Genomic DNA, 20,513 nt, shown 5'->3' with positions numbered 1-20,513 from the left:
TATTTATTGAAAAAAAACTTTTAGTATTTATATTCAAATGATATGGAAGAATGACAATAAAAAGGAGCGACAATATTTTTTATTACTAAAGTGTAACATTGTAATTATGTTAAAAAATACTATAATCAACTTAATAGAAACCAGCCAGACAATTTGACTTGTGTGTGGAGTATGGAAATATGAGATACTATTTAGAAATGTCTAAATTTTCATTAATAATGTGATGTATATGAATGATCAGTTTGACTTGGTTTGGATTCATGATCGACCTGTATGAGGACCGATGTCCAATGGGGTTTCAGACAAAATCTCTTTAACCTTCTAGTGAGGTTGTGTGAGTTAATTTTAAGATTAAAAACGATAATTTTGAGTGAACAATAACTAACATTCTTAACATTCATCATTATAACTCGAGTATTCATGGGGTTGAATTATTAATTGGGATCTTTTTCTACTGACTATGTTGCTAGTCGTGATTGGAGATAAATATATCCTCTATTAGAATTGCCCAAAATTAATATAGCATCAAAATTATGGATTGACATAATTATTAATACAAATAATAAATTTACCATATAAGGTAGTCAGATCGAGTAATTGAAATTGACTCATTAATGTGATATTATATTGGGGGTCACAAGCCACGTATACTGCCATTTAACATTAATAAATAAAAAAATAACAAATTAAGAGCTGCCAAAAAGGTTATTGGATCGAAGAAAAAGGATGAACCAAGCCCATATATCAGGCAGGTTCGGCCTTGCAATTTTGGTTGTGTGTGGACAACTTAAATTGGGTTTGGTTCAAATGGGTCTACGGATCTTGATCGGATCGGACCAGATCCGTGCAGCAAATTGATCCGGTCAATTCATATTTTGTATAGGGGTAATTCTGTCATACAGAAAAGAAGGGTGCTATAAGAGCGCCACGAGTGGCGGAATTATGCGAACCGTCTTCCCCTTGGCCGGTTCTCCTTCATCGGAACCCTGCGCTCGACCATGGCCTTAGGCGAGCTCGTTAGCCGATCCCAGATCCCCGACGGTGGCGTAGCCGGAGATCCACCGATCAATGGCGCCTCCGCCGCTGTCTCCGAGAGGAAAAAGGTCCGAGAAAGCGAGCGCCGCCGCCGTCGGCGGAAGCAGAAGAAGAACGACAGTAAATCCTCTGTTTCCTTGGCCGACGGCGGCGAGAAGAGGGGAGTAGAGGGAGGGGAAATGGGCGCAGCTGAGGACGAGCGCAATGATTACCCCGAGGTACTATTACCATGTCTTCTGATGGTGTTTCCCACCACTATTAGGGTTTCTCTTGATTTCGGTGCTTAACTATCTTCGTGGTATTATCTGTGAGGGCGATGTTTCTGTTTGATTTCGGTTGATTCAGGTCATTCTAAGTATCCGAGAATAGTTAGGGTTTCTTGTTTCCTCCTCAGTCGATCCAAAACTGTTGTATGATTGACCTTCTTTACTTTTATTATAATTATTCAGGTTATTGCATATACATTCTTTGACTTTTGTTATTTTTATTTCTATTGTTTTGGTTCATTGATTCTAAATCCCCTATGATACTTTTGCAACTATGCCTGTGCTATTATTGATCCATGGCATCCAACAGTATTTGGCAATAATTAGGGTTTCTTGTATGCATCTCAGTGTATACGAATTGTAGAGGTGGTGGTGCTTCTGGTTGATACCTTGTTTTGTTACTTATCCTATTGTTTGCTGAGCTTCTTTAGGTCAACATGAGTGTGGAAGTGGAGTACATTCCTGAAAAGGCTGATGTAGACGAAAGCATTTTCGAGGAATTCAAGAATGTTATCGAGAAGTTCAACTTCAGAGATCATGCTGGTGTCGAGGTACTAGGAGAATGTCTTTTGAAGTGTACCTTGGACTCGAGGACAAGTTTCTTTTTCTTTTCTTTGCTATTCAGATCTCGTCTTATCTTTTTTCATGGCTGCTGTTCTCCTTTCAGGATAATTCAACAAAGGATGAGACCATGGGCAATGCGGCAGCCAAGAAGGGAGATTCAGATACAGAAGAGGATGAGCAGGAAACTCAGCAGAAGGAAAAAGGACTCTCGAACAAGAAGAAGAAGGTTAGTAATGTTAGACTTCTTACATCTTTCTAGATAGAGTTTCGATGAAGTTATCCATTTGTACATTTTGTAGCTTCAAAAACGAATGAAGATTGCAGAACTGAAGCAAATTTGCTCAAGGCCAGATGTAGTTGAGGTATGCTTAGATTATAATATTTCTAGTGCTAACATAACTTTTCAATCACCATCTGCTTTGTTTTATCTGGTTAGCTTGAACTTTCTACTGCTACCTTGAATTATAACATATACCAGGTTTTTTTTTTCTTTTTTGAAACTAGAAAAGCTTAATGATTGATATGTGCCTGATCTTGGTACAATCTATACAATAAGAATTAGTATTTGTTATGATACTAGAGAGATAATAAGGGTTGTTCTTTTAGAATACTTCTATTGGTGTAGATCCCGGCATGAATGACTATAAAGAAAGTGATAGTTGTGGTGCTTGGTTTTCATTCCTTCATTTAGCTGAGGATATTCTTCGGAACTCACAATGGGTAACATATTGACAATATGCTGGAAAAGAATCTTTTCCTCAGTAGTTTTATCAGGGATCTCTCAACTCAAAGTGACATCCATGGACACCCAAAACTTTCTGGATAGTATAATAACACTTGTACCAATTTGATAGTGACTATCCATCCATCTAGAGTCTTGATATGTGGAGAATCAAGTTATAGGGTTAGTCTGTTGTCCTGCGCTTGTTTGGAAGTTTTTTTGTCTCACACTCTTTAGCCACTCTGAAGCAAACCTTTTACATTGCCAATGTGGCGTAAAGCAATGGCAAGGGGAAAAATAATTTTTTTAAACTGGAAAGGTAAAAAAGGAACTGCTATTCTCTGCCTATAATGTTACTGACTAAACTGGTTAAGAGCCAATGTGGCATAAAGCTACGTGAAGGTTAAAAAAAATTCATTGATTTGGGAACATAACAAAAAAACTATTTACTTCTAAAAAATTAATGGCTAAAATGTTTAAGAACCTATGTGGTGTAAAGCAATCTGAAAAAAGTTAATTAAACCAGGATGGTGTTACTTTTTGTAATGTTTAGCAATCTAAATGGTGAAGACTTATTTTGCCTACAAGCAAACAGCCAGATGGTTGTCCCTCTTTTTGTTGGTTTATGGGCCATGCTATTAATGGTGGCTAGTGTCCAAGATTAGATGTTTTCTTTTGCTTTATGCTTTTATGCATGCCTTTCCTGCTGAGCAAAAATGTGTTATATAATTATTGTATGGCAACGTTAATTATTATTAGGATGCTTAAAATAAGAAATGCTTCTTTTGTTACACCACCAAACATTTTCTTTACTCAGTAACCTGGAAACTCGTGAAGTTATAAGTCTGGTTCCCATCGTTTTTGTCCTAATTATTAGGTCTTGGTCAGGAACGACCAAGCTTGCCTGTGGTTCTTGATGATTGTGTTCATATGTTTGAGGTTTGTAGGAATCATAGAGCAAGGGTTTTCTGTATGAGATTGTACCTAAGAGATTATGATCCAATTGATGTTTTCTAGTCTCTTTTTATGCTATATCAACTTTTTCCATTTAGTTCCGTTTGTTTACTGCAGCAAACTTTCAAGGATTTGACTGTTGATTGCAATTTACAATCAGCATTTGTTCCTTCTATTGGCATATGTTAATTTTTCAGATTCTAGGTTGTTCTTTTGGACTATTTTATATCTCTAAACTCTTTCTTGTTAATTTCTTTTCAGGTTTGGGATGCAACCGCAGCAGATCCAAAGCTACTTGTATTTCTTAAGTCGTATCGAAATACTGTGCCTGTTCCAAGGCACTGGTGCCAAAAGCGGAAGTTTTTACAGGTGAGACATAGCATCTGACATGAATTTGATGAAGAATGTATGTGCATTTTTAATGATGGTGTATGTGCATTTTTTAATTATGTTGTCAGTGGTGAGGGCAAATGGTGTCGATAACCCTCTTATACATATGCATAATTTCTTGCAGGGAACAGCTGTAACATTGTCTGAGCCTGGACATGATGGTAATTGCGAGAGGACATCTCATGGTTTTTTTTTAACACAATGATAGATTGGTGGGGTCTAGATAGATGCGTATGATTACACTAGATTCTATGCTTTACGCAACTGTGTGATGCTAAATTGCTGACGTCCTAATAACAGTGATGAAACATGCATATTTGTGTTACTTGAAGTAAAAAAAAAAGGTTATTTATCGGACTTAAACTGAGTTATCTTGTTTTTGGTATTGCAGATATTTTGAGATGTCAAACCTCCTTCAGATTTCAATTGCATTTTGGGCTTTTTAAAATATACCACAATTTATGATTTGTACATTTTGATGTATCTGGGTTTTATATTTGTCTTCTGATAATTGGCAGGGAAAACGAGGTATTGAAAAACAACCTTTTCACCTTCCTGACTTCATTGCTGCAACTGGAATAGAGAAAATAAGACAGGTGCCAAGTAACTCATGATATTGAAATTCTAGGTTCTTGGTTTCAAGTGAAAGATCATTTTATTTAATTTTGCTATGCAATAGTAGTTATTTGATAGTTATGTGTTTTTTCAATTAAATTGTCTAGAAATATGGGTGATTCTGAATGGTCATTTGAATGAACTCCCATATTCTGGATTTGTTTTTTTATCTATTTTTTTTTTTTCCAGGCATACATTGAGAAAGAGGATAGCAAGAAGCTAAAACAGAAACAGCGTGAGCGCATGCAACCAAAGATGGGAAAGATGGATATTGATTATCAGGTTTGATCTAAAATTGATTGCTCTTGTGATTTTTCTTCCATATCCCTCTGTCATCCCACTCCCTCCCTTGCTTTCCAGCTCTTTCACTCTCTCTAGCTTGCTTGCTCTTGGTGCAGAGAATGGGGAGGTGTGAATAATATATTAAATCCTAATTGTATTTGATTTCAGGTCCTTCATGATGCATTTTTCAAGTATCAGACCAAACCAAAGCTGACAACACATGGAGATCTATACTATGAAGGAAAGGAATTTGAGGTACTATTACTTACACATATATTGATTTATATCCGATTGGAATACCTTGTTTTGAGATGTTCACTTATGTGCATTCTGCCAAAAACACGCTGCAGCCTTGATTGTGACAACTTTTTTCTTGAAACACAAGAAAAGACCATCGCTTGATAGATTGGCACATTCTTTTATGGATAGCATCATTTTTCTGACAATTTATACAAGTGAAAATTATTTCCTTCATTCTTTATGAGTGTTGTATTGACAGAATGCTGAGTATATTTTTTTAATGTATTGTTTTATTTCTTTTAGTATGTTTCAAAAGATCTCCTTGAAAATTCATGATGTCTACACTATCTTCTCTTTGCCGTTGATGAACTATGTTCATTGACTTGTGCTATTACATCATCATGCCAGTCCACAGCTCTCATAAACTTTCCATGATAAGGGCTCACTCTGTTCCTATTTTGTCCACATGATTTACCATGTTGCTTTATGTTTATGTTTTGACATGTGTTCAAGCATCGAAGCTTACTTGTGTTGATTAATGTTATCCTGTTTTGATATGTCCTTAAGTATATGCAATCTTATGGTAATGATTAACGATTTGGATGGTGCCTTAATTTGGTTAGAGTCTCTTGACTGCTAAAGTATAAACTTATTACTTCTTTTGAGCATATATTCTGTTATTATGAACTTTAGTTTGATAAAGATTGTGGGAAGCTTTGAAATGTTCTTCTGTTGCAGTTGGAATGGTTGTTTAGTCTATTTTGGTTGAAACATCCAGCATAAAATAATGGTCTCGTTTGCTCCTGGACAGTTCAAACTTAGGGAAATGAAGCCAGGAATGTTGTCAAGGGAACTCAAAGAAGCACTAGGGATGCCTGATGGTGCACCGCCTCCATGGCTTATTAATATGCAGGTCAATTGCTTAATTCGTTTATTAGCTTCGCCATTTTCTTCTATTGTTTTTTTTACTTTAATGACACTAATAGCAACTATTTTGTGTCAGAGGTATGGCCCACCTCCATCCTACCCTCACTTGAAGATACCTGGGCTAAATGCTCCCATCCCTCCTGGAGCCAGCTTTGGTTATCATCCTGGAGGTTGGGGTAAACCTCCAGTTGATGAAGTAAGCATCTCCTCGATCTTCAGGACTCTTTACTTCACATAATTGCATTGAGTTGCTGCTTTTTTGTTCCCTCTCCGCGGTGATCTTTTTTAAATTTTTTTATTTTATGGTGATCAGTATGGACGCCCATTATATGGCGATGTTTTTGGGGTACTGCAGCAGGAGCAACTTAATTATGAGGTAACTTTGCAGACATGTTCTACGCCTTTTTCCATTGGATATGAAGGTTGAACGGAGATCAATAAATAATTAACTAGCTCATTTGTTATTTAGCTAGAAGGATAGAGACTTGCTGCTTAACTTACAAATTGGTCGTCTGTTATCTTTTAATTTTTGTTTTTCAAATTTTAGGAAGAACCGGTTGATCGGAGCAAACACTGGGGAGATTTGGAGGAAGAAGAGGAAGAAGAGGAGGAAGAGGAAGAGGAGGAAGAGATGGAAGAAGAGGAATTGGAGGCTGGCATTCAGTCTGTTGACAGCCTTTCAAGGTGCTTCATAGTCTTTCTTATGTTTTGTATTGTTATATATGCACATTATCTAATGTCATTGTTTCGCTATTCAGCACTCCCACCGGTGTAGAAACACCTGATGTGATTGACTTGAGGAAGCAACAGAGGAAGGAGCCTGAGAAACCACTTTATCAAGTAAATAAGTTTTGGTTCTTGTTCTTTGCATAGACGTATGGTGCAGATACAGTGTTTAGTGTTCTCTTTGACCTTGACCTGTGATATTTCTCACACGCCACTATGTTTTTCGAAGGTACTTGAAGAGAAGGAAGAAAGGATTGTTCCTGGGACTTTGCTGGGAACAACCCACACGTAAGTGTCTGCCTTAGTCGTGTCGACTCATGCCAATGTCAAAATGTGCTGATATATTTTTTATTTTTTATTTTTTCGATGCAGGTATGTGCTTGGGGCACAAGATAAAACAGCTGCAAAAAGGGTGAGGCTTTCTAATATGTTTTTTCACTTTCTTTTCTCAGTACATGTATCAATTTTGGTTACAATACATGTGTTCATTCCTTTAAGTATTGAAGATTGTTTACATTTTAACCCTCAGGTTGATCTTTTACGGGGTCAAAAATCAGACAAGGTGGATGTCACCATACAACCAGAAGAGCTGGAAGTTATGGACGATGTTTTGGCAGCCAAGTAAGGGGAACCACTCAAAATGCTTATAAAAAACTGTTACTGTTTGCTTGGAAAATTCTCCTAATTAGTTTTGCTTTTATGTGATAGGTATGAAGAAGCACGAGAGGAAGAGAAGGTACGGAACCAGAAGGAGGACTTCAGCGATATGGTTGCAGAGGTCTGCTTCTGGCTCTCTACGCTTTTTCTCTTCTTTTTTCCTTGTACTTCTTCTCTCTTGCTGTGGTGGGTGTCAGACTGATTTCTCTATGATGACTTGTTAACTGCAGCAAGCAGCAAACAAAAGGAAGCGCAAGGAGAAGGAAGGGAAATCGAAGAAGAAAGATTTCAAGTTCTAGACCATGTGGCCTGGTCTTTTGCTTAAAGCTTACCCTTAGCGTTCAGCATATAGGTATTTTTTTCGACATATCTAGATGTGTCATTTTAAGGGATTCTTCCACAGGTTAATGCTCCTAAATTTAAGGTGCACTTCATCTTATGTTCCAGGTCACTCACTCTTGCTGTGAATGGAGTGTCGGGGAACATTGTTGTTTGTTTGTCTGCCACAAGCTACTATGTCATGTTCTTATAAAATGTGTCTTTGTAGAATAGCTAATGAACTACATTTATAGATCATCAAGATGATTTGCTTGCAGATTTCGAAGTCCAAAATTAAGGCCTCATTCTTTGTCATACCGTGTTTCAACCCGCAACATGTTTTAGGAACCAACGGAGAGCAGCCTATACCAAGGTCAAGTCTATAGTTTGATCACGTGGCAAGTAGGTCCCTCATCAATGTCTGAGTTGGGCCTTCTTAAATGCTGTATGGAATTAAGTGTTTCGGAAAAGAGTGCATAATAATGTTTGTTATCTTTGGTCAGCAATATAAATACTTTTTGTCGTTTTAAGTATAAAAAAAATGAACAACATGAGCCTAAGGTCGTGTATTGAGGCAGGTAAGTTTCTATTTATTTAGATTTTGTTTTTAGAATTTGTGAATTTTTCTATATGTTTTGGCTTGTTTTAGTTACATGAAAAATAAGCAATTGTTGGGTTTCCAAAATTATGAATCTATTCTTTTGTGAATTAGAGATCCTGGAAAACGTGAGCGGCTGTTAGGCCACGGCCGGATGTTGGGTCTAACATTTCGGAATAGAGGTTTCACAAAATTTGTTTGTAAATATTGTATTTATATAATCCCTTTAGAATTTTAAATTCAAATATTTAAATCTTTCATACATGGTGTTAAAGATATGTTGAAAATCGCCAGTAGCCATTTATTACTTATACTAGTTGTTGGACCCTTATGCTTGCCAATATTATACATTATTATATATATATATATATATATATATATATATATATATATAATCATGACTATTATTATTATTATTATTACTATCAATATCATCATCATTATCACTTTATCCGTTAAGGCTCTCCTTCCCACCTCTATATAAGTCTACTCGGCCAAAACCTTCGTCGCCACGCTTCGCACATACATATCTACATCGACCCAAGACTGAGTATGCCTTCCTACAACTCTTCGTTTCCTTCCACCGTCCCCCACAAGAGAGACTTACCGGCGCTCCTCGAGGCCGCGCGGCCGTTCCTCCGAGAGGAGCTGGACAAGGTAGATCCCGATCTGCCCTCCCTCGTCACCGTCCTCCGTTCCGCCGGAGCTGGCGAGTGCTACCACAAGCACGGCAGCTTCCTCGCCCACCTCACCGATGTCTACCGCATCCTCAAGCTGTGGTGCGCCCCCGATGCCGTCGCCCGCTGCGGCCTCTACCACTCCGCCTACTCCAACTCCTACGTCAACCTCGCCATCTTCGACCCCAGCACCGGCCGCGACCGCGTCCGCGGCATCATTGGCGGCCCGGCGGAGCGCCTCGTGCACCTCTTCTGCGTCGTGCCGCGCCAGACCCTCATCCACGACGACCTCCTCTTCCGCTACTACGACGACGAGCTCGTCGAGCACCTCGAGCGCTCGGAGGCTTCGCTCCGAGCCGCGAAGGAGAGGGGCGCGTTCGACGAGTCGGAGCCGTGGCGGAGAAAGCTGCGGTCGCTGGTCCCGGCGGAGGGGATGATCGTGAAACACATCAGGACGGGCGAGGACACTGTGGTGCCGAGAAGGGTGGTGGCGACCTTTCTGCTGATGACCATCGCCGACTTCAGCGACCAGTATATGGATTTCCAGGACAAGCTGTTCGAGAACGAGAACGGGCGGCTGGAGCTCAACGGCAACGCGTGGACGGCGCTGTGGCCGGGAACAGGGAAGCCGGGCCTCTATATGAACTCGCTGTCGAGGATGGGGGCACTCTACACTCTGATAGCGAGGGAGGAGGAGATATACCTGGAGGAGAGGAAGAGGATGAGCGGGGACGAGGGGTTGCCGATGCCCGGAAGGGAAGAGGAGATGGAGCTGATGATCCCGCCAGTGTTCGACAACTGCACCAAAGTGTTGGAAGCAAAGGATCAAACAGTCGGTAGGGATTACTACTGGGAGGCGATATGTGGGGACTGGGAGAAGGAAGGGGAGAAGGGGTGGGAGAGGGTGGAGGGGCTGTTGGGGGAGAGCATAAGGAGGAATCCCTTCGTGGGGGAGCCGCATCTGGTGTTAGGGCAGGTGTACATGAACCAGGGGAAGTACGAGGAGGCGGAGGCGGCGGCGGGGAAGGGGCTGAGGCTGATGCTGGAGTGGGGGAGCAGCTGGGACAAGAGGATGAGTTGGGAGGGATGGGTGGCGTGGGGGAGGGTGTTGTCGGCCAAGGCGAAGGAGAAGACATGGCCCCACTCGTCGTGGGGCATCGTCAACCTTGGACTGGTGAGGTGAAGGCTGTCCCGTCATGTCCTGTACTGTCCTGTCATGTCAAATAAACCCAGGAAGGGGGAAGGAAGAGGCTGTATTTAGTTTTTGCTCATCAATAAATGTTGTAAATAGTTTTTCGCATAACTAAAATCGTGTGATCCTCTTGCCATAACTGCCCTTTTGTAAATAAATAAATAAATAAATTTTCGTTAGAAAATTAGTAAGTGATGAAGATGAACCTTTCTTTGGATGACCAAGACCTTCAAGAAACAGTCTTCTCGTAATCTTGTGTAGCTCCACAAATCCGGATCTGCACAAACAAACAAACAGAAAAAAAAAACACAGACATATTTCGGAGCGTGAAATCCTGCATTTGGAAGGCAACAGCACTGAAATGCTTCCTGAGGTTAAGCCATACCTTCTTCAGCAGGTCCGCCATCAAAGATTTAGCTTAGGCAGGCGCGACGTGTAAATATAAACTGCTGACCGAGAATCATCTAGAACAAACTCAAGAGAACTACAAGTATATGTTGTGAGCAGCAAAGTAAAAAATGACTGAAAATGTTGCCTTTCTCCACGACAAAACTGCAAATATTCAAAGGCCATGAAATATTTCCCCTCGTTTAGAAGTCTGTATTGTAAAACTAACCAGTGATAAAAACATTACAAAATTTGAAATCACCAGCAATGCAATTTTGAGTTGACTCGGCTCAACAAGACTCAGGGCTAAAGGGAGTTCCGGCAAGAACAAGTGATGGAGTTTCAGGAGGAGGAGCCGGATCTGTTGTTGTATGCCAGCTCCTGCTCCGGTGAACAAAGACATTTAGTATCAATATCTTCTGCAATATATCAGCCAAAGTTTCATACCTGGTTCGGAGAGGAGAAAGAACAATGTTCCGAGAGGTTTGGAACCCAAAGCTGATCAATTGTCAATATTAAAAAAATACAAGTGAAACCACCAAATCTTATTCAGTGTAAATTGTACTTATTGAACTCGTTCAGATGACTTGGGGACTGATGGCTTGTAGGATCAATGGTCGGATGGTGCTTGCAACCAGCAAGAACATTCACTGAGCAATTGATAATCCAGGAACTATGCAATGCTTATTTACAATCTGCACCAACTGCTTCTTGAACAGATTTGAAACCATCTCGTTCCAAGCACTCCGCCAGTTCAGCCTGGTAAAAAGCATCAGGATTCCATTTTGCCGATTCAGAATAGCAGCAACAAAACATATTTACATTTTAGGATAATTGAAAGCAAAGTACAACTAAATAGTTACGATAATAGAATTCATCATATTTGTATGTGTCCAAATTTTCATATTGATATAAGATGATTCCTCAACTTTACCACCTTCAATTATGACTTGGCCAGTTAAGTTATGCAATCAGGTTTATTCGGAGGTTTTGAAGTTTGACACAAGCAAATTATGGGTCTTGATTGGTTCCCCTAGTCTGGATCTATAATTTATTATAAATGTTTCTATACAATTTCATTATATTATGCTCTGTTGCTGTGCAAGGGTCAAATATATGAAGGGAAGCTTCCATATTGGCCTACACCACGGGTTCTTGTACAGCTGTTGACTAGATTATTTATATGAAATGCTACACATTTAGAAATAAGAACTCACAGAGAAAGAGAACTGATGGATTTAGGTAGATATGATTAGGTTAGTTTGGCCAACATAACAGGTCCACGATCAGGATCCTATTTAGTTTGGCTATGGATTTTCAAATTTTCATAATTATATAGAATTTGAGAAAGCTCTCTGTTGTCAGCCTTTTCACTTCTTATGCTTCCAAACATATAGAGGATACCATTTTCAGCTTGTTGATTACATTTTCTGGTTTTTTGCAAAGGGTAAATGGTACCTGCAATCAAGGTCAAAGCCTTCAGCAACTAAGTCGACGTATAGCTTCAATAGATTGGATGAGGTTTGAACACTAGACCATCTGTTAAATGAGTCTTGTACACCATATCATTGTTTTAGGTATATACATAATGTTCCTCATTCTTGTAATGGATTAATTTGCAACCTCATAATGTTTTGTGGATAGCTACTGACTGAGAATCTCAAGAAATTTGTTGAAAATTACTGAGATTCGTTCACAAAAAATTATCATAGTATTAGCAGTATATCTAAAGGATTTACCAAAAGAGTTGTTTGGATGGGTAAAATGTGATAACAGACTAAAATATCATGACATATTTAAAACTAATTTAGAATAATTTTCATCATTTTCAATAAGAGAAAACACATGATGAAAGAGACTAATTAAACAGAATAGTATCTATATCATTTTTAATAAGAGAAAACACATTTCAAGAGAGCTAACCAGATTAGTTAATTAAACAGGCATAACAAACAATTTGCAATTTTATCTTTGTAGCAAATATTTATCTATCTGTGAGAGCTACAATGTGTATAAACCCAAAAACCCATAAAACTCTTGTCATCTTCATATTTGCAAGGCCCAATAGATCCATGTTTTTGCATCCTAACATTAAATCTTATTTATGTCACCTCTCAGCAAAGACATCAAGCGTCAATTAGGTTAGTTCGTCATTTGTCTCACAAAGGATGGCAAACTTGGGACAAAAAAGGTACAATGGATAATCCATGGGTATGCACCAGAAAATAAAGCAGAATGAAAAATGAAGCAAAAAATAAAAACACAAGTCGGCACAGTTTCATAGAAAGGTGAGTCGCAAGTTTTCTCCTTCAAGGAGATAGAATAATAGTATTATCTGACCTAAAACTAAGAAGATGAAACATATATTTGACAACCAAATTTGCTCGATAATAGGTTATAAAACCAAGTTGGACTTTCATGTACTTTAATAAGTTAAATGACCAAAAACTTCATCAGTATTAGTGCAAACCTTTATTTGTGGAATTAATGAAGGTCCATCATAAGCAAAAGCTGTATTCAATTGGACAAGTGTTGCTCCAGCTCGAATCTTCTTGTATGCATCTTCACCACTGCATTTCGGCAAACACTTACACAGAGTTTAAAAGAGATTTTGTTCAAGCAACCAGCGAATTTAAAATTAAATATAATGTCATATTACTTGCTTACACCCCCACAGCCTATAAGTGGAATCTTCCCCTGTAAAAATTAAAAGAAATTGGCACCATCAATTAAGATTGAAAGATAGAAATTGGTCATGTCATAGGCAAGAAACAACACGTGGACAAATAAATTCAGGGTGAAGGGCAGTTTCCCAGTTAAATAAATTAAGAATGTGGAGAAGTACCTGAGTGAGAATATACATCTCCTTGAGAATGCTAGTGGACATATCAAAGAGTGGCTTTCCACTTAAACCACCAGATTCTCCAGCTAATGGGTGACTAGTTACAGGATCTGGTCTTGAAATAGTTGTATTTGATATAATCTGCAGAGAAATTGCTCATGATTATGCTAGCCAAGTTAGTTGCTGTAACTACCAGTAGTTGGAACAAACAAAAGAATAAACTAAGCTGAAGAAAAAGAACTTCAGACTTCCTGCAACTTCATAGTTCATAATTACACTAGCCAAGTTAATTGCCATACTTGCTGCTAGCCAGCATAAAGGAAAGACAAGGTAAGGCTGAAGATTGAGGAACTTCAGAATTTTTGTGAACTACAGTCCTTTATGATCAAGCTTCAAACTTTCCGCTTCAAGAAATTACAAATCTAAGCAAAATTCCTGTAGTTGCTTACTTTCATACTTGAAAATTTTCATATAAAAACAACTGCTTTGACAATGGTAAAGAAGGCCTTCTATGAATTATTGCAACTGTTGGTGATGGTTTATAGCTAAAATTGAGAAGATGTAACTACACAAGAATGTTCATAATTCTATAACTCTGCAATGGAAATAATGCTGCCTTAGAAATGCAGAGAAACAAGTAATTTTGTGTTATTTTAGCTCTTTTTTTAAAAAAAATTATTCAGGAGGCAATTGAAAAAATGGGATCCTCCATGAAATATTTGCTATCCAAGACTAAAAGGATCCTCAAGGACATCACACGAGATCAAAAAGAAATAAGTGAAATAAGAGCATAATGAATAATCACTCCATGGCATCAAAAAGAAATACTTGATGGTATCAAGTATGTCTAAACCGAGGATTTAAACGTCAGTCCAATACTGGTCTCCTTAACCTAATAACAAGTATGGCACCGGTATACCAAGCAATATGCTTAAAATGATAAATAATAAAAAATGAACGGTGTGGTAACAGTTGAGGTATGTGTTCCAATACCGGTACTCAGTCGGACTGGTAAATACCAGTCCATACCAGATTAGTTACACTGTAATTAGTCCTAATACAAACGGAATCCAACACGTGTAGTTAGCTACACTGTCTATCAAATTTCAAGTACAAAAAAATAATGCTTCAAGAAGATCAGAGATGCTTACCAATCCATCCAAATGGAGAGCAAGAGCAACCTAAAAGTGTCACGACCCGAGTTTGATGAGTTAACTGGCCAATAACTCCATTTTGATCCTTCAACCACGGACCAAAATGCTTAAGCGGGAGTTAACGTAGTACAATCATCAGGCTCTTATAAGCCAATCATACACATTGCCCACTTCTGATGTGGGACTAATGGGATGTTACATTATCCCCAACTCAATTAGCTTGACGTCCTCGTCAAGCTCGAACATATCCCAGATCGAACCCTAGCATAGTGCATGTGAGGATTAACTCAGTGGTGGCTCCACGCCGTGATGAGTTCTCTGACTCCATCCACGGGTAGCCCTTTCCTACTCGAACCCTCTCACCCTGCCCTAATGCTAGGTCGGCTCTGATACCAAATGTCACGACCCGAGTCTGATAAGTTAACTGGCCAATAACTCCATTTTGATCCTTCAACCACGGACCAAAATGCTTAAGCGGGAGTTAACGTAGTACAATCATCAGGCCCTTATAAGTCAATCATACACATTGCCCACTTCCGATGTGGGACTAACGGGATGTTACAAAAAGTCAACAAAATGAAATGATAAGAGTATGTACTATTTATGATAGGGCAAAAGAGGATCATCTTACAGCTTACAGCTGCTATGTCCTAAATATCCTCTTTAGACAAGTCGGGAGCAATTTTCACAACCAAGGGCAGTGGGCCCTCTTCTGCCCATTGCATCTTATCACGAGCAGCTTGCACCTATATACAACAACAACAAAACTATAAGTTTCAACTATTTGGGGTCGGCTAGCTTGCACTTATACGCCAATAATAATAATCAAAGAGAAGAACTGTAAAAGGATACATAAGATTTTCAACTTTCTAACCTTTTTGACAAGTTCTTCCAGTTGTTTTCTTCCTTGAAGTTTGCAAAGGCCAGGAGTATTCAGTGAAGAAATGTTTATCACCTGAAATGGTATTTGATGTTATGCTACAAATACTTACAAGAATGATTCAAGATAATTTTAGCATTAAACACCATTAGCTAGATCTAATTAAAAAGATAGCATAACTAGATAAGCAGAATAGTCATGAAAACTGGTAACCTCCAAGTGAACTTGAATTTTATAGGAGAGTGTTGGTGGAATATATTCTTATCATATAATTGATTATATTTTAAAATGCAATTTAGAAGATCTCATCACAAATAATGTTAACATATATATGAAGAGTATATTCAATGATAAAGAGAATTTCATTATCAAGGTCATTCCAATCATGATAAGAGTCTTTTTTGCAGACCATGCATTAAAAAAAAATTACGTTCATATTTGCGGAGTTCAATAGGATAACAAATTAACTTCAATTACATCCATGCATGGAAAACCACTGATAATGGATTTTTCAACTTAAAGCAATCATACACAGCTAATAGGAAAAGAAAAAACATTATCTAATGATTTCGGCAGTCAGGCTTAAAGTAGTAGAAGTCCAACATCATCTCTCTTGATTGATTGTCAGCAACATGGTTATAAGGAAGTTGAAAAACCAGAATATTTCCTCCAAAAATGCCCATAGCTTCCTACTCCTGTTTATAGGAGAGAAGTGGGTGTTAGGTTTGGTGGTTACAGGTAGCTCCAAGAAAAGCAGTGATAACACTTCACCTTATGTTGGTGCAGGTCTTATCAAAGTGGTTAACACATGATGGTTAACAGAATGCATGAATATAACTTGTCAAGATGTGATAAAATTCTTGAATAAATTGTCAAATATTGTACTAGAGACATCAAGAAGCCACGACTAGTTGTGGGAGTTCAAGTCTTAGGTGAAGAAAGTCAGTTGAAGATGCTATGATGATAATGCTGTATGTGTTGGAACCATTTCCAAGGCTCCAGATTTGCTGACAAATGAGACTTTCATCCAACAAGTATCGACTGAAAAATTCTATATCAATGGAAACTAAAAAAACTACATATGACCTTCTATTTGAATTAGATGATTTAACTGTTAGATAATCCACGTAGCTTAAAGTGATAATTATAAAGCAAAAAATGCAAACAATACACATGAATGCAGTAATAGAAAAAGCTTAAAGTTAAAAAGATCATAAATAAAGAATTGTTAAAGAACATAAAACAAGACTTCACCTAAATGTAAAATGGTGCATGATTGAAACTCACTGGCTAAAACATACAAAGAAAGTAATTAATCCAGTGTCAGAACAATCTGAACATGAACAAGAAAAATACCAAGTAATCAGCAAATTGTGATAAAGTATGAACCCCTTTAACATAATCTGAAACTGCATCTTCAGTTGTTTTGTTATTGCCAATATTGACTCCCAAAATGCCAGAACCTGCTTTCCCTCCATGCTTAACTTCCCCAGTCAATGATGGTGAAGTACTTGAAATTTCTTCCATTTTCCTCTTACCATGCTGAGCTCCAAGACGCTTTGCAACTACCACAATACCTTCACTATTGAACCCACAGCGGTTTATAACAGCACAATACCTTCACTATTGGAGAGCATACCCCAAGATCTCCACCAATTAATCATAAAACAATCAATCATCAATTTCAAGTAAGCCATAGTTTCGGCGATACACATTACAAACGTTCATTCACTGTGTTCCGCACATGAGGTCAAGAACAAACCAAAACCCAACATTCTTAATGAGCATAACACCACGTAACGTCAATCAATTCTAGAAATGCAGATGAGACCTAAGAAGCCGACGATATTAAAAAAAACGTGACAAACCAACGACCACCTGTTTGACGAAATGCTCAAGGAAGCCAAAAGCTTGTTACCTTCTTGGACGAGTCTTCCGAAGCCGTGATGTAACGCCTCCGCCCGACGCCACATCTCAGCTCGACCTTATTGAACGACGCATCCTTCAGGTAGCCCCTCAAAACCCCGGCCGCTATCGTCGAGCGGGAATGCAGATGAGACCTAAGAAGCCGACGATATTAAAAAAAACGTGACAAACCAACGACCACCTGTTTGACGAAATGCTCAAGGAAGCCAAAAGCTTGTTACCTTCTTGGACGAGTCTTCCGAAGCCGTGCTGTAACGCCTCCGCCCGACGCCACATCTCAGCTCGACCTTATTGAACGACGCATCCTTCAGGTAGCCCCTCAAAACCCCGGCCGCTATCGTCGAGCGGGAATGCAGATGAGACCTAAGAAGCCGACGATATTAAAAAAAACGTGACAAACCAACGACCACCTGTTTGACGAAATGCTCAAGGAAGCCAAAAGCTTGTTACCTTCTTGGACGAGTCTTCCGAAGCCGTGCTGTAACGCCTCCGCCCGACGCCACATCTCAGCTCGACCTTATTGAACGACGCATCCTTCAGGTAGCCCCTCAAAACCCCGGCCGCTATCGTCGAGCGGGAATGCAGATGAGACCTAAGAAGCCGACGATATTAAAAAAAACGTGACAAACCAACGACCACCTGTTTGACGAAATGCTCAAGGAAGCCAAAAGCTTGTTACCTTCTTGGACGAGTCTTCCGAAGCCGTGCTGTAACGCCTCCGCCCGACGCCACATCTCAGCTCGACCTTATTGAACGACGCATCCTTCAGGTAGCCCCTCAAAACCCCGGCCGCTATCGTCGAGCGGAACGCGTTCTCTCTCCTCTCTCGAAGGCGGTTACAAGCGGTGTGGGTTGTGGCGAAGAGCGAGCGACACCATTTTATTCTGTTGTACTGATGAGATGTCGAGTTATAATTTGACAAAACGATGATTGATAATTAATAATTAATACGATCAATTTTAATTATCAATTTGATTTTAGAAAATTAATCAGAAATGAAAAATATTTGTATTTTATTTTTTTTTCATGTTGGAAAATAAAAGATATTTGTATCTCATAAATCCCTATAACATGTAAAGCATATCAGTATTCATTTAGTCAGACATATACGATAAGCATATAATGAGAATAAATATGATAAGCATATATGGCATGCCTAATATATTCTCTCTCAAAATTAACGTGGCATGTTTGGTAATTTTTTTATTTTTAAGTTTTATTATTTTATATTTTGATTATTTGATAATTTAAGAGTTTCATTCGGTCTAAATTAAATGTTTAAGTTCACCATAAGTTTGATATCGAAGAAATGAGGATTCGATGGATGATTTTACAAAATATATATTGAGGATATACCTTTTTGATGCTTAAGTTAATGGCACGTCGAGAGATCTAAAAAAAATATAAATATTCTCGTATAATTAAAGGATTTACATGAGAGCCTTTTATAGTAAATTCCATAATTAAAATGAAGAGTTAATCCATGACATACTTATGCACGATTTGTCATGCTAACATTAATGATTCGATATGGGTGCATCCTCGTTGGCATTAAGTGACATCTGATTACCCATGTATCGTTTATTTTTATCATTTTTAAATAATATATTTTGTTCTAATAATATCCATAATATTTTGTTCATATTCAATTTTTTGCTAATCATTTTTCTTTCTGTGCGAGTCTTATATAATTGAGGTGACAAGAGAGGCTAATTCTAAACTAATTAGTCTTTGACGAATGATATCAACCTGATATAACTACATGAGCTTTCAGCATCCGCTACTGTAAGTGACTGTTCTGGGAATTTTTAATTTGAAATAACGTAAAATGTCTTACTCAGATGAAAAAGAAAATGAATTATAATTGATGGGGAAATCCATTGAGCTACATTGGCATCAACGATGAAATTTTGAAAGAATATTTCATTTATACTACATAATATTTATTCTTATTAAATTAATTATAAAAATCCATTATAATTGAGATTGGTTATTACTTTACTCGAAATTTTTTACTTTCTATTTTGTGACTAACCTAAGCATCAGATTAATCAGGTTGAGAACCCTATCTAATCTTGATTGTAGATTGATATTCGATTGAATACCGTCACATAGGTTAGTATTCGAAGTATCTAAGACGTTCTTGACCCCACTGAGTTTATTGTGCATGCCAGCTCAAACAAAATTAAGTTAGTCCAAACATTATCGTCATCCTTCACATCAATAATTAATAGACATATATATATATATATATATATATATATATATATATATATATATCCCCTATATACATATATATATATATACAAAAGTGGCCTCAAGGTCGACCATTTTTGTCTTGAGTTTGGTTGCTGTTTGTAGGTTGATCATTTTTGTCTTTAACTCAACCACTTCGGCTCGAAGCGTATCGACCTCTTTCGTCATCTATAAAAAGTTTACTCTCAAGTCCCTTAGTCAACCAGCCTCATCAAGTAGTGATTGTTTTGGATTAGAATACATAATATCTTTCATGTTATTTGAGAGCTACATCCAACTCTATGCCACCCGGGGGGTTCTAGAGCACTAAGATAGCTCATGTTTTACATTACTCATCGCGATCATCGCATCACACAAAAATGACTCAAAAATTAGCTAAAATTGACTATTTTTAGTCGCACGAGCGAAGCAAGAGGTAACACCTTCCTTATTATCCAAGAGCCTCGACAATAGAAACTCAAACTATAACAAACTAAGGAGCAACTTAAGAAAATTAAGATAACTTATCACTATAGCTTATTTTACCACTGCATCGATAGGAATATCAAAAGGCATCATCTTAGCTAATGAGGGATCAATGTCCTCTTGAGATACTTCATAATCTATTGACCATCCTTTCAAGTCACTTTAGATACTTTGACCCCTCTCACATTAGAACGAGGGGCTCCCATTTCGTTGAGCAAGAAGCTTTAACATCCGGATGGTTGAGATGAGGATCAATTAATGGTTGCATAAGTTTTAGTGAGGCATCGTGACTTACTACTGATTGCCTAATGACTCGAGGCCTTCTCCTTTTAAACCACTCATCGCTTCTAGAAGGGCGCTTCGATAGCAGGTGCATCGGTGGATGGTTCTTGAGCATGCACTTAGGGGTTGAAGACATTGAAGTTCCAAGTATTATCTTTC

At 38.2% G+C, this 20,513-nt stretch overlaps 2 protein-coding genes and 1 pseudogene across 3 annotated transcripts; 2 read left to right on the top strand and 1 right to left on the bottom strand.

Annotated features, from left to right (window-relative positions):
- Window positions 1-941: 941 nt before the first annotated feature.
- LOC135629372 (uncharacterized) lies at window positions 942-8,308 on the top strand. Of its 2 annotated transcripts, XR_010493215.1 has the most exons (19): window positions 942-1,253; window positions 1,733-1,852; window positions 1,969-2,091; window positions 2,165-2,227; window positions 3,802-3,909; window positions 4,449-4,526; window positions 4,735-4,827; window positions 4,996-5,082; window positions 5,879-5,980; window positions 6,071-6,190; window positions 6,308-6,370; window positions 6,542-6,678; window positions 6,753-6,834; window positions 6,950-7,008; window positions 7,093-7,132; window positions 7,250-7,341; window positions 7,429-7,498; window positions 7,608-7,729; window positions 7,825-8,308. XR_010493215.1 is itself a non-coding variant. In XM_065136628.1 (18 exons), the coding sequence occupies exons 1-18, from the start codon at window positions 999-1,001 to the stop codon at window positions 7,674-7,676; spliced, it is 1,761 nt and encodes a 586-aa protein (XP_064992700.1). In that variant the 5' UTR covers window positions 942-998; the 3' UTR covers window positions 7,677-7,758. The 2 variants fall into 2 exon arrangements, 1 of the variants encoding a protein (XP_064992700.1); XM_065136628.1 differs by lacking the exon at window positions 7,825-8,308 and having other exon boundaries at window positions 7,608-7,758.
- Window positions 8,309-8,845: 537 nt separating this feature from the next.
- On the top strand, window positions 8,846-10,317 carry LOC135628608 (uncharacterized). The gene has a single exon (XM_065135362.1). It carries the CDS (start codon window positions 8,846-8,848, stop codon window positions 10,151-10,153), a length of 1,308 nt encoding a protein of 435 aa, XP_064991434.1. The 3' UTR covers window positions 10,154-10,317.
- Window positions 10,318-10,723: 406 nt separating this feature from the next.
- LOC103989332 (dihydroorotate dehydrogenase (quinone), mitochondrial-like) lies at window positions 10,724-17,856 on the bottom strand (annotated as a pseudogene).
- Between the last annotated feature and the right edge of the window lie 2,657 nt (window positions 17,857-20,513).

This window comes from Musa acuminata, chromosome BXJ3-1 (genome assembly GCF_036884655.1).
Source record: "Musa acuminata AAA Group cultivar baxijiao chromosome BXJ3-1, Cavendish_Baxijiao_AAA, whole genome shotgun sequence".
Taxonomy (NCBI): Eukaryota; Viridiplantae; Streptophyta; class Magnoliopsida; order Zingiberales; family Musaceae; genus Musa; species Musa acuminata.
The sequence above is the reverse complement of the archived record's forward strand: the minus strand, read 5'-3'. Positions and strand labels throughout refer to the sequence as shown.